Source organism: Apteryx mantelli, chromosome 15 (assembly GCF_036417845.1).
Source record: "Apteryx mantelli isolate bAptMan1 chromosome 15, bAptMan1.hap1, whole genome shotgun sequence".
Classification (NCBI taxonomy): domain Eukaryota; kingdom Metazoa; phylum Chordata; class Aves; order Apterygiformes; family Apterygidae; genus Apteryx; species Apteryx mantelli.
The window spans coordinates 24728078-24753973 of NC_089992.1; the positions used below are offsets into that span (position 1 = coordinate 24728078).

A 25896-nucleotide genomic window follows, 5' to 3' on the forward strand; every position below is an offset into this window, starting at 1 on the left:
CCTTAAAAAAGTTTGCTGCGTATTTCCTTAGAGCTTGACTAGCCTTAGCTCTGTTGTTCCAGTACCCAGTATGTTTGCCTGTAATACAACCAAGATGAACATCATGTAAGGACACCAGAACCAGTATGACCCAACAGTTTGCAGGGTTGAAAGACAAACGCATTCATGAAGTATGACTGAAATCCAGATCAGTGTGTTCTACGGGGTCTTGCTGTCATTCAGCAATTTCCCAAGTGCCTGAATGATCCTCTTAAACAGCCCAGAACAGCCTACCTCTTAATAACCCTTGGGTTCTACTGGACTTGGGACTTTCTTTTCCTTCTCAGATCTGTAGACACAGGTAATCCAAAGTTTCCTTTGAATTATCCAGTTATAACGTTCCCCCATGCCCCCAAAAGCTGATTATTTCTCTCAGGTGAGTCATGGGGTCTTGAAGTCCCAAAGTCAGACCCTCCACTTCTTCTCTATTTGAGGAAGTTTCACAGACCTAAGTTTGCTAATACAAGAAACAATTTCATCTCTGCACAGAAGGCTGGTGGGCTACGAACTGCAATAATTTTATAAACAAACATGCCATTTCTCTAAAATGCAGTATTTCAGAGAGCTATGAATGGAAAACACTTAGCAGCAGTGTTCCTACTCTACCACATTGCAGTCAAGTGAAATATCGTTACCTCCCAAGCACCTCTTTACTCTTAAGGGATTCAGTGAGGAACCTGATAGTAGCCAACCCTTGACTGAAGCAGAGACCCATGCAAAGATGTTCAGGTCAGTGCATCAGTTTCAAGTGAAAACTGACTGATCATTACATCTGCAGATTTTGTGTGCAAGTTCTCGTCAAGAAGGTCAGCAAGCACACATCTCCTCTTATAAAAAAAAGACTTAAAATATTTCAAGCAACAGTTACAGGAAAGCCAGGTTAGAATTTCTAATTTCTAGACCATAACAGTACCTATACAGTAACAGTACTACAGAAGCGCCCATCATCCATAATCAATGAAACTAACACAGCAACTGAATAAAGTCTGTAATTGCCATCAAGAAGGCGGCTAAGCAAGAGAAATCAATGCATGATATGGATTAAAATAAAGAGCAGATGGCTTTCAATAAATACAAGAGTTCTCATCTAAAATCACGCCTGTTCTGCAACAGCACAATTACCTTCCATGGGGATTATGTTGCAGGAATAAATAGCAAAATTCTAAAGTGGAAAACAAGCCTTTCTAGCAATAAGAGAAACCAGGAAAAACACACAGTACAGTAACATGAAGAATTCTTCCTAATTATGTTCTTTTCGAAACTCTTCTTGAGGATTCCAAAATTCTTTAAGCTTTAAGAGGCTATTAAAAATGTGAATTTTAAACTGTCCTCGTGAGGCTGTTCCAAATCTCGCACAGCAGAAATCTATAAATATTGGATCAAATTCTAAGCACAACTTTTTACATTATTAATTTCTAAAATAAAATAGCATTCAAAATTCTTCTTCATCAAATTACTTTCTAAACCTCAGGGAGGGGCAGGGAGAGGAGTGATCATGCCCAAGGATTACTTGCTCTGCACTGTGCCTGAAGTCTCAGAAGCTTGGACATCACCGAGTTCAGTGCTACCCAAACATACTTTACTACAACTCCTGCAAAGTTTCCAATTTAAACAGTAAGATATGGAAAAGGAGGGAAGAGAAACAAGTTAAATGACCTTCTAGACCACGTATGAGGTATGACTTCTTTTCTCTACAGAAGCAAATCAGTTTAATCACACCCCAATTACTGCAGTTCGAGTGAGCATGGCCAACTACTATGAAAGTGTACTGTACACAAAATAGATGGTGGAATCAGTTAGCAAAAGTCAAACATCTAAACCCACTGAGGAACAGAGTTAAAAGGTACCCTAAAACTAAAACTGTAATTTAGCTGAGCAGTGAAAACAAGCTGTATGGCAGAGATGGAAATAAATAGAAAGCAAGTTCAAAATCCTTCTGCCACCAGACATCAGCAATACTCATACCACCACTTCTAGCCGATTTCGCATTTTCTAGCCGATATCTTAAATTAACAAGGCTTATTTGTACACACGTGTGTGTGTGTATATATTTTATATATATATATGTACATATGTGCATACAATAACCCCTGCTTGCTAGAGCTTCTGAGTATATATTTGCCAATTTAAACCAAATTGGACAGAGATAATGATTTCAAGGAGTTCCCACAAAATTCTTATACAGGCAGTCAAATCAAGGAGGAAGATTTACTGTTTTCAGGGGAAAAAGGCTGCATCAAACTCAAACTTTTCAGGGCATCAAAAATCCACATGGCACTTCCAGGCTAACAATAAATACATACAAAGAATTATTCATTACATGGTTTACAGATCTATTTATTAATTACTTCCTTACTTCCTCCAAGATTCATGCTATAGAAATTAAACATAAAGCAAAAGAAACACTGAATAGTACTTTTGAAACCAAAGACACGCTTGTCGTTTATACGGCAGTGCCACCTCTTTCAGCAGCAGTGCCGATCGCAGGCGTATAGGGCGTGCCGGTACAGGTACCTAGTGTGGATGTCAAGGAGCTTGGAGAGCGAGTCAGCAGTCTCCAACTAGCTACGACAACCTCTTTCCTTCAGATCAGGGCTTAACCACAGCACCCTCCCATTTTTTGTTTCCAAGGTCTAGTCTACGACTTGCCGCATTGACAGCTGAATGTCAAAAAAAATCTTTAATAAATACCAGACATAGCTGCACACTTTCTTCCAAGGCTAAAACTGGCAGGAGAACAGGTCTACATTCAGCTTCTCTCACTGACTCGGTCAGCTACCAGTATCAGCCCATGAACTGGTTCTGACTTCCAAAGCAGCTACTGGATAAAGCTCCAGCTACATCAAAAAATGAATTTCAATTTATGAAGCACCACTAGAGCTACGTTCCTCTGGAACAACATAGACCTCAAAGCATGAGTGCCTTAAACACATCTATCACTATCAAAAGTAGTTACGGAGTAATTTCTAGGAAGAGAATCTGCAAAGTACATTGAAAGAACTCAGCAAGGTCTCCCTCCCTCTCTCGCTTCATGTGGCTGCCCCAACTAAAGCATCTCTTACTTAAGAAATCTGGTAACTCACCATCGCTGGGGGAAAAAAGATTCCCAACAGTCTTGACCCATGAAAAAAGGGAAGATGCTTCGCCTGGCACAAAGATTGTGCTCTTTCTGTACTGACGTCATTGAGGGTGGTTAAGTTTTGCGGAGAGGAAAGAGAAGGTGAAAGCAGCCGAACATGGGTCTTGGTAACACTGCCAGCACACTAGCGACAGGCAAATCGGACTACAAAATCAACAGGACAAATATGGCACCGGGCAGCTTCAAGGATGCTTCAGTTCCCTCGATAACTTTCTGCTGGTGTCCTTTGGTAACAAAACTGAACAGCATCTGCTCTGAACGTTAAAGGTACCAACGCAAAAACGTACCTTACACAACTACAACTTGGTGGGGAAACGAGGGGGAGAAGTGGGAGACTGCTTTTATTACCTGTTGGGTTGTTATATGTTAACATTTTTCTCCCCCTCACACCTTTAACACTAGGGAAATTTCTCAATTTTTTCCGTTCTCCTCAAAAAAGTTCTCAAATTCAAGAAACGCTAACATTTAAATGTTACCAGATTTAGAAAAACACCTGAAGTTCACATTTAAAAACTGTCATCTTCCAAATACCAAAAAAGCTGCTCCTCCTCAACATCACAAGGAAGCAGCACAGACATTTTACACTTTTATAACATTCATAATCAGCCAATCCTCAGTCCACCTGAAATTATGTACTTACCAGCTGACACTTCTGATTTACTTTATTAAAGACAATGACAAGAAATTGCATCTATTATAGCAAGCAGGAGAACACCCTTAATCAACTACAATTTTCTTAGACAGACTTCAGATCTCCTCGAGAAAACATAAAGGACATTTAATCAGGTGAAAAAGAGACTCTTCTTTTAAACCAATCTAATCTAGTGAAGATAAAATTCACGCTGGAACGGCAGCACAGCGACTCCCACCCCGCCGGGCGGATGCTGGAACAACCAGGCCTCTCGGTAGGTGAAGCCCAAGGCAGAAAAACCATCACATCACCTTTCCACAAATAATAATAAAAAAATATAGCGTGACATAGCGCACAACACAGGCACCAACCGTGCAGATTTCATGTTTAAGACAGGTCTTCAGACCTGGTAGAATTTAAATATGAAAAAGAGGGGAACCACTATCAAGCTCTATCATAATATGCTGAAAGCCAGATTCAGCTTCTCTGCAGTCTCTGGTTTTGGACCTGCTTCTCTCATAACAGCTTCCTTGTCTATCTTTACTATTGCTACCTATGTTTTTCCAGACAAAAGTACACATAAGTTGACAAGTTGGTATTCAAACCTAGAATTGGAGGAGCAAGGAAAATAATGAAAATTAGGTCCATATCTATCAGCAGCTGCAAGTGCTTCACATCGAAAAGAAAAGCAAATCATTTTTCTCACAGTGGTTAAGAATCTTTTCAAAAGCTTGAGCTTTGGTGGTACTTGATGTCCCACTTCTGCCTTGCAGCCTCTACAAAAGCCTCGTGTTACTAGAGAACAATTCCATTTTTTAAGCTCTGCAGCGTGCAGAGCTGGTGCTACGTCACCTCTGAGCCCTTCGTACAGCTCGCAAGCAGGAGCAGAAGTTCGCGTTTCCTAATAACTTCCTGGATATTTTACAATTACTTCCTCTCAGGAAGTTTACTCAGGCTTTGCAGCTCCAACACTAACAGCTCTTGCGGAGAGGTAAATTGTCCAAGAATATCAAAAGCACATTCCTGAAGCTCACACGCAGACCTGTTGCTGGCTCCCTAACAATAGGGTTTTCATTTGGCCAGATACGCTGCGCTAAGGAAGGAGAGCAAGAACGAAGGGATGCAGCAATGCCCGAGGCCTCCCGTCTTTCTGATTCCTCTCCAAGCTGCGGAGTCTGCAAATCCTTTGCACTGATCACGCTTCTTCCATTTTTATTTCACAAAAATTTATCTGCAGTTGAGTTGAGTTAAGTGTGTAATATACTACTACTTAAAAAAAAGACACACAGCCAGATTTATTTTCTGCTAAAATGCTGTACTTTGTTTAAAAAATTAGGTCACCAAAACTTTAAGTCAGGATTTTAATTGGTGGCAGCCTGCTTAGTCAGACAAAAGGGAAAAAAAAAAAACAAAAAAACTCGCACTATGAATTTCTATTATTCTGAAGAACAAGAAAACAGTATTTCCCCCCCCAATGATCTTTAAAGTGATTAAAAAAAAAAAAAAAGCAGGAACTCTTTTTTTTTTTTTTTAAAGTACTGACTTTATTCTTGTTAAACTGCCCCCACCCCTCAAAGAAGGTTGATAATTTTCAAGACGGTATCTCATAATCACACTAATTTATTTATTTTTGACTGCGGAAAATATTTTATGTACACCATTAAGCAATCATGCTGCTTAAAATCCATCTGTATTACTTTTCACATTTTATTACATTAGAAAAAGATAAATACTATTTATTATGTAAAACTATTTAAAATTTGTGTCAAGCTACTTTTATAGACAACAATGAATTAAATTGAATGCTGTAAACAAACATAGAAAAGTCCTTTTTAAGCAAGACACTTTAAATACCCTTGACTCACAAGTTTATCATATTCCACACATTTAAGATCTGTTGACCAAAAATCAATATAGCTAGTGAGCTGAACAGCTTTGATCACAAGGTCCTAAGATCTCAGCATCTCCTATATGCTTTTTAATTTGCAGACTGGAATAGAAAAACAGTTGTCCTGATTTTTCTGTTCCTTATTAATATTTTAAGGTTGCATGAAGTAACTACTGAACTTTCATCAAAATGTCTCTTGCAATGGCATAAAGCCTGATAAGTGTCAGAATCCAGCTGATCACTTAAACTCTACTTCCAGTGCTTCTCTAGTGACTTCCCCTTCTACTCATTCGAATTTCTTTTAAAATTTGCGCTGCCAGAATATTTAGTTAGTCATTTATATAAATGTTGATGTTCAAGTAGGCAAAATTTTAAATATTCTGGTTTTAAAAAAAATCAGATTTAAGTGATACTCAGTATTTAAATCAGTTTTAACCACCTTGCCAGAAAATACTCGTTAGGATTAAGCAAATATTAACAGGAGTTAATGAGTCAGGAATTAGCTGAAAATGAGATCTCGGATTTTGTAAGAAGGAAAAGAAAGCAGAGCTAACTCCTAATAATTATTTTTTCAAATATACTTTTATGGATAAACAAACCCATAACGGAGAAGGGGCATGATCACAATAATAGCAAAGTATTTTTGTGAATAATTTCAAGTATTTTGCCATAAATATTAACTATATCTTTCATATCTTTTGTGTTCAGCAGCTTGATTAGCACTGCCTGAGGATGAGGAGCGCTCATCACCTCTGCGACACCTGACACCTTCAAAACTCTGACTTTCACTAGTTGGCCGCAACACAGGATTGTCCGATAGTCCCAAGCCTGAGTAATGCAAATGTGGTAGTTTCACCATCAGCTCTCCACGAGGGAGAGTTTATTGTAAACATGGACAGCAGAAAGACTCTGCTAAAGCAGCATTAGGAAATACGCACATTACTACGATAGCCTACTTGCAACTGCAAACCAGTAGAGAGGCACCAATTTATATCACTGCTTTCCAGTCACAATAATTAAGAAGTGCATCCTGCCCATGCCAGCTTACAGGGTGAAACACCAAATACACCAGAAAAACTAACTGGGGAAACCAAGAGAGAGGCAAACAGGAGAGAAGGCGCGCACACAAGTTCGGTGCTCGAAGCTCTCGGCACTAAATGGATTAATGGAAACTGCCTCAGTTGCACTATAAGCCTGCAAGTGGCTAAGCAGGGAGCAGAGGGAACATTAGTGCCAAGCTGCAGTAATTGATTGTGTGCACTTGGATGCCGTATCCTTCCCCACAAGCTACGCTTTGCTTGCGCATGGTTTCTCTTTCTGCCACTTTTAAACTGATTTATTCTCTTCAAAATAGGAGTTAGGTCTTATTTTGACCAAATATTTAGGACCTTTTAGGCATTAAAACCCACAGATTACAAAGAAGTAAGGTCAAACAGTACAGTAAAATTAAAATTGAAGATAAGCCACAAATATTGAAGTAAGGAATGAAAAAGACAACCAGCAAAAAAAAAAAAGAGATTCAAAGAACTAAAAGGTTTATCCACTCTCCTCCCACTGTTTGGCTCCTTACTGCTAAATAACTAATATGAAGATCCTAACTGCATACAAGCTGATGAAAGGGGTCTGAATATAGGTCAGCAAAAAGGCTTTTGGATCCAGCTGAGGACAAGAATTAGATCACTTTCACCTACTGAAAACAAGAGACAAGAAAAAAAAAAAAAGAGAGGAAAAAAGCCACAGAACAGAGGGTTTCTCTCTCAAAACATTTTGAATTTTTTCTTTGTTAGTAGCCTTTGGTTTCAAAGCAGTTGTTTGCTTATGCCGCAGAACTGAAATTCTGACTAGAACATACAAAACATTTCAAAGAACATATTAAGCAAGAACCTTCAGCAAAAGCAGCAACCTGAAAGACCGGACAAGGTTTACAGCGATTCACAAAGGTGGCACGGGGGTTCTTTAAATATGTTTTCAAGATATTAAAAAAATCCGTAGTTTTTCTAGGAGAACATTGACTGTTTTGTTTGACACTGCCAAAAGCTACAACACCAAAAAAAAAAAAAAAAGTCAGACCTTTTCCCTGCAGTACACAGTATAGCTCAGTTCAGACAAGGTCCCTTGTACCAGCTTGTTTATGCCCTCTCTTCTGTGAAACAAGCCTTTATGTCTCCGTAGTGGAAAAAACCACCGGTTTATATCCTTTTCAAGATGTATGCAGCCAATTAAATTGTAAAGTAATACCTGTTTCAAAGTCTGACTCAAAGAAGCGATACATTCCTGGACTGGGCTCAGAGCCAAAAAGGTCACCTTACAGTCTGCGGTCACGTGAGAATATCCAGGTTGTGGAATTTGGCATTTTGATTTCCATATAAAGTAAAATCGGAGTCGGAAAGGATTAAATACTGGGTACTCTGTGCACCCAAATTGTGCTCAAATGATAAAGTCAACATTCTGAAGGAACAAGAAAAGGATATTTCAAGAGCTCCTCATGATTCAGAAAGACCCCAGAGCTGATAAACTGCATGTAGCTCCACAACTTATTTTCCAAAATATGGCTAGACTTAGTCACACAAATAAAGTATTATGTTTTCTTGTGGAACCACCAGACTGTATGCGTAAGAATGGTGTAATCCGCACAAAACAACAATGAATCAAAACATTACAATGGAAACCACTTGTTAAAGTAACAAGCCAAGCAGATTTTCACCACGGTTTTGATGTGGAAATAAGACTTTGAAGTTTATTTTAATTCCTAATTTTCTTCAAAAAATATCATCCATGCAGACTGCCTAGTGCCGCTAGAAAGAGTCAGTGGAGACTGGGTGGCGCATGGCTGAGTACGGTACCCGACTAACTGCTAATGCAGCTTCAGGGCTACAAGAAAAAATAGAGACACAACAACCTACGGGAGAAAAAGTTGGAGTCTATTCTGGCTTAATGGAGCAGAGTTTGTCTAAAGGTACATACCAGTAGGTTTGTGGGTTTTTGGTTTTTTGGGTTTAAGTGAACAAAGCAAGCTGGGACATTATACGGATACTGCAGAACCACTAAGATAGTTGCTTTGCTTTAAGTTTACACTCAGCCAGAATATGTAAAGACCTACAGGAAAAATATACCACAAAAGGTAGCAAAAACTGCTAAAGAAAAAGTGCATACAAGTCTAAATCAGGCAAGAAGCTGTAGGTGCGACAAAGCGCAGCATAGTCCCAACACCAGCTCCTAGATACAAAAGGGGATCAGCTCCCTTTTATGTAAAGCTGTGTTAGAACCCCCCTATTAGCAGGCCCTATATTTAAGAAAGCCTGCAAGTAGCATGGCATAAACACTGAAAAGCAACTGCTATTGCCAGTGCACAGTACTTTTTTTCAATTCTCAGGACTACAAAATGGTGCAAATAAGGAAGCAGACTGACACCTCCTCACCTACGCTGCAGCAGCTTCTTCGGTACGGCAAACACTCCAGTTGGGCTGCACTGCTGCTTGCATTTAGGCCAGCACGAATCAACCTTTCGGCAAGGCCAAGCACTGCACCAAGGAGGCTTCACAGCTTCCTAATCCGAGCAGCCTCAAGTCCAGCCAGTTCAGGGCAGAAATAGCACAAAAACAGGTAAATCCTTTAACTAGTTTTAAGTAGGTCTTTGAGCTACATACTGCGCTTTAAGTCTAACTTTAGCAGAAAAAAATCTGTATGCACACTACCCTCTCTGTCTTTGACAGATGCAAATACAAAATGTATTCTAAAGTTTTGATAAGGGTATTTTTGGATGGATACTAGAAGTCTAGTCAACTCACCAAAATAAGTATTAATACACTTTCATGACATCCGTGTCTGATAAAAGCTGTCAAACCAAATTCCCAGGTTATATTCCTCTGAATTAGCCAAGTGAACGTAATTACAGTGCTTTCTTTGGAGCTTTCAAGACTTAAGGCAGCTGTGTTGTAAGCTATTTGTCTTAATATATTTTTAGCCTACATGAAAAATCCCTGCAACGACTACATACATTTAACAAGTTTACTCCTTCGGTCAGATCCCTACTAGTCCACAAAATTGATGCCCATGTAAAAGATACCTCTCTACCTTTTTGAGAATGTCCCAAGAACCCAGAAGAGTTAAGGAAAAAAAAAAATACAAGGTTCTAAATTAAGTTGTGTCACAAAGAAAACTTCTATAGATTGATTACCTATCCAATTTGCACAGCAAGTATTGACTTAATATTGGCACTGTAAACACTCAGTGGTGAGATTCACAGCACTTCTCAAGCAAAGGATTCGTCAAACAGCTATACTGCTGACTAATTTTTGGATAAACAGCTTCAAGAATGCATAGCTACATTCCCATGTAATTTGTCCATACCACAATATTTTAACTTTTAAACTCAGACTCAGATCAAAAAAGTAAATTTTAATGTTTATGGGTGACATCAGTTGTGTGGAGTGACGTTATCACTTAAACATATTGACTTCTTAAAAGCTTTTCTGCATTTGTCCTTAGGGTAATGGAATTTACTTAGTTTTCATAGTGTATGAGTTGTCCTTTCCAAGCAAAGCTCAGATGATTTGTTCACATCTATGTATAAATCTACATAGCAGCTTCTCCCCATAAATGTGTTTTCAGTGCATGGGTGGATAAAGAGCGATGAATCGCCTAGACAAACTGCTACAACAGATTTTAAAAAGCTTTGTCTTCGATTTCCCATCATACTAGAAGTAACATTATTCAAGTTGCTAGCCTTTCTAGAATTTAACATAACTATAAATTGAAATCATTTTGACACAAATATTAGCCAAAAACTGGTATCGGAAAGGCACGACAGGGCAAAGAGACAGTTCAGGTGTAAAGCAGTTAGTTGTATTCCTCCTCCTTAGCGCTCATGGTTACAGAAAGGAAATTAATTTCTCAAGCAAATGAAACTGCATAAATTCAGCCTTCATCTCTCCCAGCGCCACGAGACAAGCGTGCTACATCACGTGCAAATTACTTCTCCTCATCCCGGGATGAGGAGAAAAAGCTGCTTGGCTCTACCCACTTGTGTCTGAAGGCACGGGAGCGCCGTCGCCGCCTTTGCGCGGGCCCGGCTCCCTCCTCGCTCCCATTGATGGCTAACAGCTTTCGGCAGCCCCCGCTGAGGGCCTCAAACATTCCTCTGCTCTGTCAAGCAATGAAAATATCAGCAACAGCATTAGAGCGAGCCTCCAGAAGAAAGGCTAGCGCTAACATCGCAAACATAAGAACCAACACGGGTGCCTTCTGGGGTTCACAATACTAGTAACAACTGTAACAACACCAAATTACAATCATTAATGCATTTATTTTTTTTGAGTTTCAAACAAATTAGGACTTCTATAATTCTGTGATTTTTTATAGCATTAAAAGGCCTTACATTCTTGCAAGATGTAACTGAAGTTATTAAGTGTTCATGAAACATGGCAGACTTCTTTTGCACTAATAATTACTAGAAAAAGAGAACAAGAGAAAATTAAAAAGCAAGATTTTTCTTGCATTTCAGATCTCAGCATAGGCACAGTCAGCCACTCTACTTCTATTGAATTTCATACCAGAGGGTCAAAGGTTAAAGCATTTAAAGAAGAAAAAAAAAGCGCATTAAAAATAGAAAAGTATTCTTTCTATAACGAGGAACAAGAGCAACACTTGCAGGAGGCCATAGCACTTTACAAATTGAAAGAAAACAATTCTGACAAAGGAGGACTTCACTACAGTATTCAGGTTTGGATTTTACATTCACCCAGAGCATCACAGCTTTATAGAAGATCACAAAGTAAATACAACAACCTACCTAAGAAGTCAAATTGTGGTTCTGTAAATTTATAAAGTTAAATCCTATTTCTACAAAGCATACACCCATTCATGCATTTCATTCGTGTTAAAGATGTATAAGCTTTTTTTTTAAATGTAAATAAATAAATCAGTTTGCAAATCCACCTAAGGTGTAAAGGACCTGTGTACAAGCACAGTACACATCCACCTAAAATCCAAAGCCCAGCAAGGTGTGTTACTCCTACTCATACCCCAAGGTGGGTTTGCACAGAAAAAAGGAAGAGGGAAAGACACGAGAAGATCCGTGGAGCTCCTTCACTGCCATCCTCTGACACGTCATGCACGTCAGTGCTGCTGCCCAGCAAGCACACGTGGAGCTATTTCACAGCTCCGCTCACCATCTCCCTGCTTCCCCTTACAGCCCACATCAAGGCTGCATCCAACCCTGTCCACGCGTCCTGCATTCTGTGCATGTTTGTGCCTTATCTTTGCTGGTTTACATGTTATCCATCTCATACAGCTTCCCACACACACTGCACAGAAGGGGCGCAGGAGGACACACGAAAGGATCCAAGTATTTTTTCAGGGTTGAACATCCCTCAGCAAAGTAAGGACAGATTCATCCAGAGGGTTTTTTTGTTTTTTTTTTAAATGAAAAATCTAGCAAGGATTTTAAATACATGAATAATGTACTGTTCCCTAATTTTTCTTTAAGTTTAGCTTTGTGAGTGATATGGACCAGGTGAAGTCCACATTTCAGAAAAACAATCAAAAATCTTTATTTTTCTACACTAAAATCATGAAGCAACTTCAGAAAGTGTGCTTTTGCATGATATTACAGCAGTGCTCAAAAAACATCTCCAAGTTGGGAGGACAGTTATTTGAAAACTTATAAGCGGAATTTAAAATGACCATCCTATTAACCAGAAGAGTTTAGATTTTCTGCGATACCTTTGATCACTAGATTTTTTCTTTAGTCAAATATCATATGGTAAAAGATGATGGCACAAAGCACAAAGGTTTAAATAGATTTCCACTATAAACTAGTTTTATTGGTAGTTTTCTGTAAAATAAAGAGAGGTTTGAGAGTGCAAAAGCATATATATACACAGAAGAAACTTAATCAGGTCCAGTTCTGTCTGGACAGAGCTGCAAAAAGTAGCTACAGGGACAGCAAAGCCACAGAAATTAATCACTCAGGGCAGTAAGGTCATTCGAATTTTATCACAAAGTTGTGAAATTCGGCCTAACAGTAACTTCAGAAGCAAAAGCTGAGGAAATGCACTATAGAGTGTACACAAAGGGGAGAGGGTGGGAAGGGCTAATTCAAAAAAAAGACACACACACCCTCCCCGAACAGTTCATTCGGACAAGAACTCAAAGTGTGGTCTTGCACAATATTGTAAGGGCATTATATGGTGCTTATACAAGTTACTGAATTCAAGTGTTGCTTTCTGGTAAGTCATATGATTTGTAAAAATAAAGTTTTCTAGTTGCTCTTTTGCTACATCAAAACAACGCTTATCGAAGGAACATGCAGAGACTTTATCTGCTTTTGGAACCTTGTGATAACAGCTTTGTTTGCTACCAGATGTTTACAGCACCTTAACTGGTTTTTGGTTCATACGCTCATTGGTGTAACTATCATGCAGATCAGCTACAATTAAAAAAATTAATTATATCACATAATCCATTAAAAAAAAATTTTAAATCGGACTATTTTTGCACAATCACTCTCTTCAAGGGATGTTGCACACACTCACTATATATAAGGTCAAAACAAAAGCAGTACAGCACCTGCAGAGTAAATTACACCTACCTTCTTGAATCATTTTCCTCCTATATGCAAATTCAAATGTTTAAAGACAAGCATGCCTGTTATGTTTTTTTAATCCTAAAAAAATTGGGAAATAGTGCCTCAAAAGATTACAGAGCAACACCACTGAAGGCTCCATTCCAGGCACTGTAGACCTGGAAGAGTATATAAATAATTAAGGAACAACCATGGATGTTTCTGATCCAAACAGCCATAAAAGACTGCATAATCTCAACATTTATCATCATAAAAGGCAGAAGAATGAATCAAATGCGGATCTGCTGTTACAACACTATCCAGATATCACTTGTTCCACATAAAGTGCCCTTCTATCAATCTCTTAGAATATTGCCTGAAAAGACCTCTTCCAAACCACAAAGCAAAAGGGGTTCTCTCTACTACAATTCCAAAATGCTACTAGAAAGACTGTAAAAGCTTCCATAATTAAAAAATTACCATCACTTTTCGGATATTGTGAGCAATACCTTCACCCCTACCCTTCAGTTTTCCAAACATAAATAGCTGGGATATCAGACAACTCCAGAGAGTAACCATTAAATTATGATACAGGAATAATGACCTACGTACGTCATCTCGCCCTAGTTGAAACAGAGTATTAGCTTTTTTCTGATATCACAAGACCGAGGGAAATCCGTCTGAACTCCTTGAGCGTATCTCCGTATCTTAAAGTCGTTCCTCAATTTGCCCTGTGGCAAGTTACTTTTTTTTTTTTTTTTTGAAAGACAGATAACATTTGAATCTTTGGGCTACTCCTATAAACTACCAACTCAACCTATGATTCAATTTCCTCCTTCTTACGGAAACTCACCTACAGTATGATCGCATAAATACCTACGTTACTAAGAATATAATTTCTTGTAATTCACTGAATGCATTATGATTTGACATTCAGTTTACCAAATCAATCCAGTTTTGTACCCAAGAGAATCAAGACAAGCCCGTGAATTCAACTTTTCATTTGGTAAAAAACAAACATGTAACTTGCCATCAACAGCAACGTAGGCCACAACCTACAAAAGACAATTCTTCAAACGAACGCCATCACACCCTCTCCTCCAATCTGAGCGCCGACACACAATAACCAACAGCTCCATAGCACATAAATCAGCTCAGATGAGTGATAAAGCTACTTCTTATAGCCCAGGAGCTACGCTAGATTTGAGCAATCAATATGCCCTATATATTAATCTGTAATCATAACAGAAACAACCAGCTGATAACCCTTCAAAGCCTTCTGCAGAAACAAGGATGACCTGTGCATATGGTAAACTAGAAAAAAATATATGTTTAAGATCACACAAGATCTAAGGCAAAAACCTCTTTCTTACAGGTCCTTTTAATTTTAATAAATAATCAAAGGACATGCTTGAAAATGGTATACCGAAGTAGTCAAAACCCATACCTAAAGAATATTCGATATTCACTGAATGCAAAAGCAGCCGAGTCTCTGCAGCATGGGCTCGGACTTTGCTATGAAGCCGTGACCAGCACCTCCACAGTACGCTCCAGATACGGAACAAAAACTAGGACACATCAGAATGGATATATAGGTCAGATCTAGTACAGACAGGTATTTTCAGCTACTGTGAATTAGCTGTCTTTTCTCCTTTAGCCTATTGATTTCCTCAGCAAAACGAAAAGCTAGGCAACAACAGTAAATAAAGGAAACAACTGGGAAACACCACTTTGGAAAAGGAACACTTCAGATTCAAGGCCGATAATGGTGTTACCATTAGCACAAGCTCTTTCAATCAAGCTGAATCAGAAAATGCCTTTTACTAGCACTACACTACGAGTCAGAAGATATCAGATCCTGCTTTCAATGCATTTGTTGCATTCCTTTCATGTTCAGAAATCAACTTTTTTCCCCCCAAGCCTCAAATTTGAAGTATGAAAACCTCTATTCATATTCATATGTTATGGTGAAACCTTCCAGATTTTGTCTCCTTAGTTTTAAATACTTTTATACCAGACCTACACCACTTATGTCAACTATAAGGAATATTACTTCTTCACCTTACAATTTGTTGTCTTTGAACAGAAACAAGAACACTGATTTACACTCAACAGCACAACTAAAAGAGCTCAGTAGTTCCAATGTGACACTGTATTTCTTTAGTTTAGCCGATTTGTACATTTTCTTTCATCTGCTTCTCAAAAAAGCTACATGAAAACCACAACCTAGAAACAGCTATTACCAAATCACTGCAGATACCTGACTAGGCCATTTCTGACCTCTTTTCTCAGCATTTAGACACTACGCAGAAATTACCATAAGTTCAAGTAAGGAGATATGTAAAAAGAATCCAGAAGAATAACAAAAGAAAATCTACAGAACCGAAAATTAAGGCTCCGAAGACCTGAACTAGGAATAAACAAATAACTGCATGTAAAGATTAGCATAAATAAGCTATTTTACACTTCAAACAGAAGACAAGTCATTTCAGATTCTAGAAAAGGAGGCAACCTGGGAAAATTACGGAGTAGGGCCGTCACACTCCAAGTTTGCAGTATACACTCTAGAAGCTTTTAATGCTAATAGAAGTAGCGTGTCTTTTTTTTTTTTTTTAAACTTACTTGCCCTTGAAATGAACATATCAAATTATACATCTAAAATTTCAGAAACAATCCCTGAAACTGTCCCTTGTATCAGCATCTAAATGGATAAGGTTGCATTGCAAAGTTGCCGTGATTGGTAGATGCAAGTATATCAATGTAAGAATGAATGATTTCTATGTCTGTTTTGTTATCATCATAAAAAAAGGAATAACCAAGTCATTTCAAAAGCAGCATGTATACATACACAGCATGGCTCTTATCAGCACACATGATTGGATTAATGAAAAACCTCACCTAAACTGCACTGGAAGACCTCCAAAATTTATCAAGATAGGCCACAGGGCAGGAAGGGAACAGCAAGCTGGTCTCCCTGGCTTTACAGCCAGGCTATAGCTCAGTTTCGTGCCAGTCTCCCAGCATTCGCGTGTCCCTGACACTTAATTCCCACGTTCAAATCAATTTTTTTCCTGAGAAGTACTGAGTGATTTCATCATTAACCATTAAATTGGAAGGGAGTCTCCAGACACTCAGGAGCTTGTTGAGGTGCCGAGCACGCTTTCCACACGGCGCAGGTAGCATGCTCCATCACATCATTCACCACGTATCTTGGACACAGCACACCATGTACACACACTTCTTGCCCTCCTGACTAGATCTCAGTTCAGCGTTCTGCTTATGGGTCCTCGCTGCTGTCCCAGGGATCACGTGAAAATCCGGGTCTTTCACACCTGCGACGCAGCCCTTAGTACACAAACTGCAGGTAAACGGAAAGATTCAAAACAGCACCTGAAACCTTTAGCTACACAAGCTAAAGATCATTAACTGAAGTTTCATCTGGACTTTAGGCAAATAACTGGCTAATATATTCAAAGAATTGCAGGCCACCATCTTTGTTTGGAAAACTTAACCCATTGGTGGTTTTACATTTCTTTTCCTGAAGCCTAAGTAGATCTCGGCTTTTAAGATGAAAATAATAGCTTTATTCCCACTTAGGAATCAGTCAAAGCAATGAGATTTCTATTTGGATTTTTAAAAAGAGTAATTAAAGTTAAACTGAGAATTAATTACCAATTTAAAGCCAAACTTTGCAAATGATTTTATTAGCAAATCCAACTATTAAAAAATGACAAGGTACAGTTTTTGACAATATTTTAGTCTATAGGCCTGAAATTCATGTGATCCATTTCAGAATATTTAGGATCGACAGAGCGACAGAAGAAATTTGAAATATTTTGTTCATAGCGCTTTTCACATTCAAATACTAAGCCAACCTCTACCATCACCAGAAAAACCAGTCTCGCTCTCCCACGACGCCACGGTCCCACCTGCTCATGTCACCCTCTGTTCTTGGCCAACACAAGGATTCGTGCAGCCACATGGCGCAGAGGAGGGAACCGATCCAATTTGCTACGTGCTCTACAAACGCTTGTGAAAGCGAACGGGAGGGCAGAGTATGAGGCCCTTCTCCTTTTAATGGCAGTGCCAGCTTCAAAAGCTGAAACTAAACACAAGAAAATAGGATTAGCATTTGGCAACAACTTCATATATCTGGTGCACTTCTTATCCGCCCAGGCACGTTTCTAACAAAAGATTCTCAAATTGCTAACAAAATGCCTGATTTTTCTGCAATGTGAACACTGACAGTCCAACATTAAAAATGCCAATTCCAATTGCACAGAAGTTTACTGTAAACTGTTTAGGTGCCCTACCCACATCAAAATAGATTTCTGGATGCAGTTTTACTTCATTTTCAGTTCTTTGATGCTTCCTTCCCTTCCTGTTTTCAAACAGGAGCATCTGGCCCTAGAAACTGCTTTTCCAAATACTTCTTTTTCTTGTTAATAGCCAGGCTTTGCCTGCCATGTGCAATATTGCAACAAAATTGCTCGTTTTTCAATCAATGCAACGGTAATGCCTTAAAATCTAGAAAGCAAGTTATACTCCATTTTTTCGATCCACATACCAGAGACCTTAAAAGTCATGACAGTTCCAACGACCTACATGATTTTTTGGCAACCTGTTCCAATTCTTGCTACAGTGAAACTTTAGGGTTTCAATGAGTGAATCAGAAAGCAGCGCCAAGGAGATGTTTAGGTTCATTAGCTACAGGAGAACACTGAAAAAGATAAGAACTTATCCAGAATGAACTAACTCCACCTTAACCCAAGGGGAATCAAGCTGCTGGACCATTAAACTAAAAAATGTGAGCTTAAGAAAAAGCTGGAAGTTGCCACGGACTACTCAAGTTAGAGGCGCGTTAGTGACACCAGCAATACAAAGGTATCTCTGCATCAAAAGTATGAGAAGAGAGAAATCACTGCAGTGATCAGAGATGCAACTTTTTAATCTAAGACACAACGTAGTAGGAAGTACCATATTATATAAATAAAAATACTATGTGTTCACAAAATGAAACAAATGTGAAAACAAAAACTTACATCTACTAGAGCTTAGAATATCTTAGTAGTAAAGAAAATCCTAAGAAAGGTGGAATTTCCCAGGAAAACACTCATTACTAATTCCTGGCTATAAACTACATACAGAGCATTAAATAGGCTGAAGTTGTAGAAGAGCACGCCTGCTAAATTATATGAAGCCTAAGTTAAACAATCTAATTAGCAAGAAATACCAGTTAAACCTACATTGGTAAAAGCCTCAAACTACAGAATACTATAAACTTATTAGCATCATCGTATTATTCACCTCTGGGTCAACATCAATGTTAGACACACGTCAGAAAAGTCACAGGCACATCAAACGAGATTTATTTAAATATAACAGAGGACAACCATGCCAGCTGCTGACATATTTTGTGACAGCTTCAAGACATCAAGTAAAAACAAAGATAAAATATTAAAATTCAGTATATATGTAAGTGCAGAAAGCTAAGAAGAAAACTGCAAAGACATCCATACTTCTAAACAAAAGAAAGACAAAAATAGATGAATAGGTGGTAAAATTACACAGGGTTAGTCCAAACAAGCAGAAATCCATAAAAAGGATATAAAATGCATAGTCAGGAAGAAAGCCAGGAAAGAGAAAGTGAAATTTTAGGGGAGGAGACAAAAGTACCAAAGCGTAAAGATTTGTAATCATATTAAACAAGACAGCAAAAGAAATTCAGGCTGTCTGAACCAGTGGCACAGCGACACACAGGTAAGCGATTTCTTTAGTCTGGCTCTCCTGTCACCACAGAATTAAAAAACAGGTCATTTGAACTGAAAGGCTGAAACATCTGATGGACACGTAAGAAAATGGCTCAGCTGTTTTCAAAAGAACAGAACACTAAGTTTCTGCAGTAGATAAATAAAAAAAACAACAAATAGTCAATATACAATCGGGGTTTTTTTTTAAAGGCAATAGCAAAAAAAAAAAGCGAGATTCACTGCTGTATGGGATAATTTGTGTAAACTAAAATCTTAACTACAAAGGACGGTTGTACTCAAATTTTTTCAATAGCTGAATGAAGGAGTGGATAATTCAATCACAACAGGTTTTTTGCACTTTTAAAAGACCTCTGGACAAAATTCTATGACTAGAGGATACTAAAAAAATATTAAGCTGCTATGCTTCGATGGAAAACAAAATAACTTAACAGTCAATATTCAAAGTGGTTCGAGACAACGCGTAATGCTCTCAGATCATACTTATGAGCTAACATTTATACAATGCATTAAGAAAAAGCAGAAGATCAATAAAGCAAAATCTGCAAGTGAAAAAAACCAGCTCGCGCGCAACATCTGAAGTTCTTCACTGGTATCCAGTCTCGAGTTCGCTGCACAAACTACTTCAGGACAAATAAAATCCACTGCTAATGCATGCAGACCAACACATCTTAAAGATCTCTCTAATATGCAGTTTACTATTTGTAAACCAACTCAGCAACTCGGGAGCTCTCTAGCTGTGCAACAGGGCAAGCTAGAACGCACAAGGAATGGGAAGAATAAAAAGTTGCGATACCGTTGTTAACACAGCATTAAATAATTTTCATTAACAATTAAACATTAAGTCTCTCTTCATATTCTACCCAACTCAAACATTTCACGCTCCACACTTACTCCATGGAACTAGCCAAACTCCCAGGAAGACTTAGTGTGAATTAATAATGTCTGGAAGCAGGAAAAAAGCACAGTAGGGTAATTTTTACACATGCAATTTTCCAACAGACATTTAGGCAAGCCAGCTCCCACAGGATACTTGGGATACAAAGATATCAGAACCAAGAAGTAATGATTTTTAAACAGCACTTCAAGTAGAATAGCATCAGTTTTCTTCCAATACTGATTTTAAGGTTGCTTCCACCTTACCTTCCCCGGTCGGTGTGAACACAACAAAAGAACAAAAGAACAGTTCACACAGACTGGGTCGCTGCCCTAACAGATACACCAAATTAAATCTTCATAAACAGGAAAAATGAACTAAAAAGAAATTACTACTGCAAACCACAGAAACAGGGCAGCAACCACAAACACCTCCCTCCTCGAGCATCCTGAAGTAAAAATTCAACAGAACATTGCTTATTCCCTCATTCCCTTTGGTAAGATCATCTTCAGCGAAAAAAATGCTTTAACTGATGCAAAAAATGTTTATGATAAATTGATAGTCTCTTTTGTAAAATTAAGATATTCTCTTCAGCATGTGTATTAAATGAGAAAAAATACTTAAAGCACCTAATGTATCATATAAAGCTGGGGTTTGAGTCTTTCCGAAGAACTCCACAACTACAAATTGTGCTTATTTATTTATACGGAATGAATCAGGATTACCACTTTCTTAGCAATTTAACTGGAGAACTAAATCAATAGCATTCCAGCAGTAAAATATTACTGTTGTTTTCACAGCGCTGAGACATTTTTGCTATTAAGAACTGTTTCTCCCTCCCTCTTTTTTTTTCTTTTTTAAATCGATATCCTCAGTGCATTATATACTTATTCAAGGGACAGATCTACTGCAGCGTGATAACCTGACGCAGGACATCGCCGAACGTCCAAAGCCGCGTACCTGCCTGCTCCGAAACCACCGCCGCGCAGGCGGAGCAAGCACAGGTCACCACCTCAGCTACCATTCCCAAACCCCGAGCTAGGACTTTGGATATTTTACTGCTTGAACTCCCAGATCTTAACATTCACAGAAAAGTAAATAAATATATTTATAACCAGTATGTAAGTTAAACATATGAGAAACTGTAACCTTGGCCTTGAATAATGCTGCAACCACTGAAATCTGTTTCAAAAGAAAAAGTCTCCCCCGGCCAATGATTTAAATAGAAGTAGTACGAAGCGTACTTCCACTTGCTGACTTCTCAAAACTAGGACAGACTCCTTACAGGAAAGTAATATTAAAAAAAAAAAAAAAAATCAGTTAACAGAAAGAATTTCAGCTAGACCTCCTCATAAGCAATTTAAAGCAAAACTGAAAAAAAAACCCTACCCCATATTTAGAAAAACAAGCTACAAACATATTGGCATATATATTATATAGAAGATGATTTCCATGTCAAGCTAGTGATGGTACGAAGAATTTGCTTTCTGCTCATACACTGTACCCAGGCTGATCTTGCACATGTTTTTATAATTTGGAAGTGAGTGTTCAGAAACATGCCATACTGCTCTTCGTGTAATTTTCTTAAACTCCTACTCCACTTCAATCGTCACCCCTCATCACCCTCCTCTTCCTCGCAACGCAGCAAACATGAATTAGGTGATTTTAAAATCTAAGCCAGAATACCTCACAAAAAGGTGACTTATTATTTTTAAAAAATGTCTAAGTAGTTTGCAGACTTCTCTGAGGATCTTCTGTTGAAGGTTTAACATCTTGCAAATCAGAAGGACGCTTTATCATCAGGAATAACCAAATGCTTGTAAATAAATGAAGAAAAACTTAGAGCATGTAATTTCCCTAAACTGTGCTGATAAATTAGCAGGAGACAGTTAAGCCAGGTGATTTATCTTTTTAAAAAGGTGACTCAATTTTTGTTTGCTGTTTCACCGTGATAAATAGTAGGCACAAGTGTGTATATACATCTTACAATTTTTAAATGGAAGTGTGAGTTTATTAGCATCGCTTCATAAGCGAGCCAAATCATTTTGTTAGGAGATGACTAATGAGGCAAATAACCTCACACTGCAAAAGCTACAGGCAGCTCAGGCACCGGCAACCGCGGACAAGCAACAATGCACCAGCACGACCCCGCCGAAAGGCAGCCTGATCCGGAGACTATCAGAACAATAGTTCATGCTCGCACCATACCCGCTCCGGCATCAACAGACCTTTCCGCTATGGCCTGTTTATCCATACACACAACCAGCGGTGTTGGCGTCTGCATATCTCGGGAGCTAGAAGCAACCAAATTGCTTATATCAGATTGTACGCAGCAGCCAGAATACCACACATCTGACATATACCGTATTTATATGAAATAGGAATAGCCACTGGAGTCCTGTGCTTAAGTGACTTGGGATGTAATTGAAACCTGAGTACTTGTACTGTATTTTTAACTAGTGGTATATTTAGAAATAATCAAGAAGCACATGCAAAATCAAAACAAGCAAAAGCCTTATGTTTCTCAGCAAGCTGAAAGGTCTAGTCCTCCCACCCCCTTTTGCTTTTATTACACTACTCAAACAACTGAGGAGCAGCATGCTATCTACAGCAGTATATGCTGTACCAACTTTCAAGATCTGTAATCAACATGTTATTAAAAACACTTGTTAAGTTCTGGGAATCTTCAGCATCTTTGATCCTCCCCATTTCTAATTGTATTTTACTGTGGAGCTCCTAAATGCCAGCCTATCCTTGCATGGAAAAATACGCATCGATTCCAAGGACTTCCAGAATACCAGGGAGGGACAGAAAAAAATTTCCTGCTTCTGAATAATCTAATTTGCAATCTTAATGGTCTATACAGTTTATCACAGCTTTTCTATTAAAAAAGAAAATTTATACCAACTTCAATTCTATTCTTAACAATGTAATTCCACACAGATCAAAGTTTTTACATTGATCTCAAGGCAGTTTCAAATGGCTACAAGAGGCAGGATTTAGCTTCAGTTGATGCTTGTTCCTTATTACTGTTTTTTTGTTTTTATCTTCTTTCTTTAGAATTGGGACAATATTTCAGTGAGGTAAGTGTCTCATTTTATCTTACATACAAAGCAACCGAGTAGATGTGCAGGGGACAGATTAATGTTTACAGAGACACATAACTGTTCAAAGTTATATAGGTTTTTCCTAAAAATAATTCAACTGCACTCGATTCTTCTTCAGAGCAGTGACTGGCTATTTATAGATAGGATCAAGTGTCACTCATCACATATTCAGGGCTACATAAAAGAACACGGGCATCCAGATCTGTAACTTCTGCTCATCTATACCATTTTTATCAAGGCCAAGAGGCAAGCGTTGTTTACATTAAAGTGCTACTCCTTCTGGACACAGCGAGCAGCACTTCGGTCCTGGCCTGCTGAGGCACCAGTCTCGCACCTCACCTCCACCTGGGTGCACGACCTAGGATTTCCTGTTCCTCTCTGGTCCGACAAGAGTCTTCAGGGCACATCTCAGATCAGGCTCCCCACAAAACGCAGCGCCGAAGGCAGCGCTGTCACCCTTGCCTCTAAAAACACAAAGGGCAGCACTTTCCCCCATGACATGGAGCATCCGCATCCTGTTCCCTCTGCCACCAGCAGGGACTCAAGAGTGCCTCTCCCACCTGCCAAATATGAAAATATTTGGAAGTGGAACAACCTACATTTAAATAAAGATGACACTAGAAAAATCAATTGGCAAGTAGGGGGAATTAAGATAAAGTTCATCCACTCTGCATGAAATATTAAATATTCATTGAGACAAAGAATCACAAGAGCCTCTCCCTCTCTGATTACTCACTTTGATTCCCTCTTTGATTAAACACTCCGAGTTAGGAAAACACAGGGTTCTGGTCCTAACCATGGATGAAATAGGATGGGACATCAATATGGCATAAAATCTCTTTCTACAAAGGAGGGAAGAGAAGAGAGCAGGGGTACACCAGAACTCCCAGAATTTCTGCACTGGTGCTTCTAACTTCCCATTCTGAAAAAAAGTCAGCTTCAATGAACATTTCATTTTGTGTATTTCAGCACTATATCCCCACACACACCTTGCTGACTTAATTTAGACATTGGACTTCAATGGACAAAAGTTCACCCATCAATTCAATTTTCTGAAACCGTAAAGGATAGCTTTTTTTAAAGCAGCAAAGAACAACCAACACCACTATAACTACAGTGAACTGACAGTAGAACAATGAATACTGGAAAAGAATCATCGCATGGTAGGATTTTACACATCTACTACACATACTCTGTAGATCTTTGAATCTAAGTATCACATTTTCCAAAAGAAGGAAAAAAAAAAATCTTGCTTCAAATCTGGAATCCGCAAAACTTGTAGTGCATAAAAGGATAAATACATTCCCTGTCAACAGGAGTCAGCATATGTGATTACATCAGTAGAGCCTAAGCTGATAACTACTATGCACGCTTCAGCCGAATGTGAAACAGAACAATTATATCATGTAATATCAGAGCTTAATCACACTCACGAGTTATTAAACACCACCCATCTGGACCAGCAGTTTTCCAATCCCGCTTCCACCAACCTTTCCTTAAAAATATCAGGATACAAGCTACAGGGGAGTATTTCAAAAAGAAATTCCCAGTATTCATGACAAGATTCAGGTATTACAGCAGTCTACTGCCGACAAGGAGGGGAAAAAGTTACTTTTTCTATGCCAACATTTTGCAAAACAAGCAAATAACTGTAGAGCAGTCTGCAGTACTAACAGATTTGTCTTTTGCAAATGCAGTTTTAGAAAGCTGTCTCATGCAGACAGCACACTTCATTTGGAGGAAATTATGGCTTTTGCAGCCTATAAAGAACCAGGATTCAAAATGGATCATTAAAGGTAACAATGGTAAAAGGTGCGAGAACGACACCAACCGAAACGCTGCCAGATCGTTCGTTTCTGGGGTATGAGAGCACAGTTTCAGGCAAGTTCCTCTCTCCACAGGTTGTCACCTTTTCTCCGGTGGAGTCCCTACTGGTTTCTGCAGCGCTTGCCCGGTTCTCCAGCCCAAGCAGAGCCCACTCGTGCCCGCACCGATTCGGCTCCCCGCAGAGCGCGGGGGGAGGGCGAGGCGCAGGTGATGCGGCGAGGCATTTACCTGCGACGGCCGCAGGAGCGGCCCCAGGTGCCCGCTGCCTCCTTCCCACCCCGCGAGCCGGCGCGGCTGCTGCGAGAGGCGCGAGTGGCCTCTGCTGGCGCGTGCGGCGCCTCCGCGCCTGTCCCACTCGCACAAGTGGCGCGGCGCGGTCCTCCACGGCACCGAGCGGGCGAGCCGCGCCTGCGGCCGCGGAGCGGGGAGCCGCCGCCGCGCACCTCCCTCGCGCCGCCCCGGGCGGCGGCACCTGCGGGCGCCGCTGCCGCCCCGGGGGCTCCGCCGCGCGCCCCCCCCGCCCCCGCCGCCCGCGCGCCCCAACCGCCGCCCGCAACGGCCGCGGCGCGCGCTCGCGGAGCCGCGGCCCGCCGCCCCCCGCCGCCCCCTCGGCGCCCGCCGCCGCCGCTGACAGGGGCTCGCCCGGCTCCCTACCTGCGAGGAGGCTCTGCGAGCCGCTCCGAGCGGCGGCGCCGGCCGGGCCCGGCTGCCCGAGGAGAAGGGCGATCCAGAGGGAGCCGAGGAGCCGCCGGGCTCTCCCCGCCGCCATCGCTCCGCTCCCCGCGCCCGGCAGCCGGGCACCCAGCGCCAGCCCCTCCCCCGGGGCTGCTCCTGCCCGCCGGCCGCGCTGCCCGCTCCTCGGCCGCCGGGCTGTGCCCCGCGGCACCCCGTGCAGGGCTGGCCCTCAGCGGGCGCCGGGAGCCCGGCGGGAGCGGGGGGACGCGCAGCCTGCCCGGAGAGCGGCCGGCGAGGAGGCAGGCAGGGAGGGAGCGGCCGCGCTCACTCCATTGCGGGCCGGTCCCAGCGCCGGGCTCCGCGGCTCCCTCGCACGGAGCC

General features: G+C 40.3%; 1 protein-coding gene across 5 annotated transcripts in view; it reads right to left on the reverse strand.

Moving 5' to 3' along the window:
* NEO1 (neogenin 1) overlaps window positions 1-25645 on the reverse strand; it is a 215473-nt gene extending 189828 nt beyond the window's left edge. For all 5 annotated transcript variants that reach the window (XM_067305448.1, XM_067305447.1, XM_067305450.1 and 2 more), the window contains exon 1: window positions 25495-25645. In XM_067305448.1, coding sequence (XP_067161549.1) covers window positions 25495-25609 — 115 coding nt within the window. In that variant the 5' untranslated portion in view covers window positions 25610-25645. The remainder of the gene's footprint in view (window positions 1-25494) is intronic.
* Between the last annotated feature and the right edge of the window lie 251 nt (window positions 25646-25896).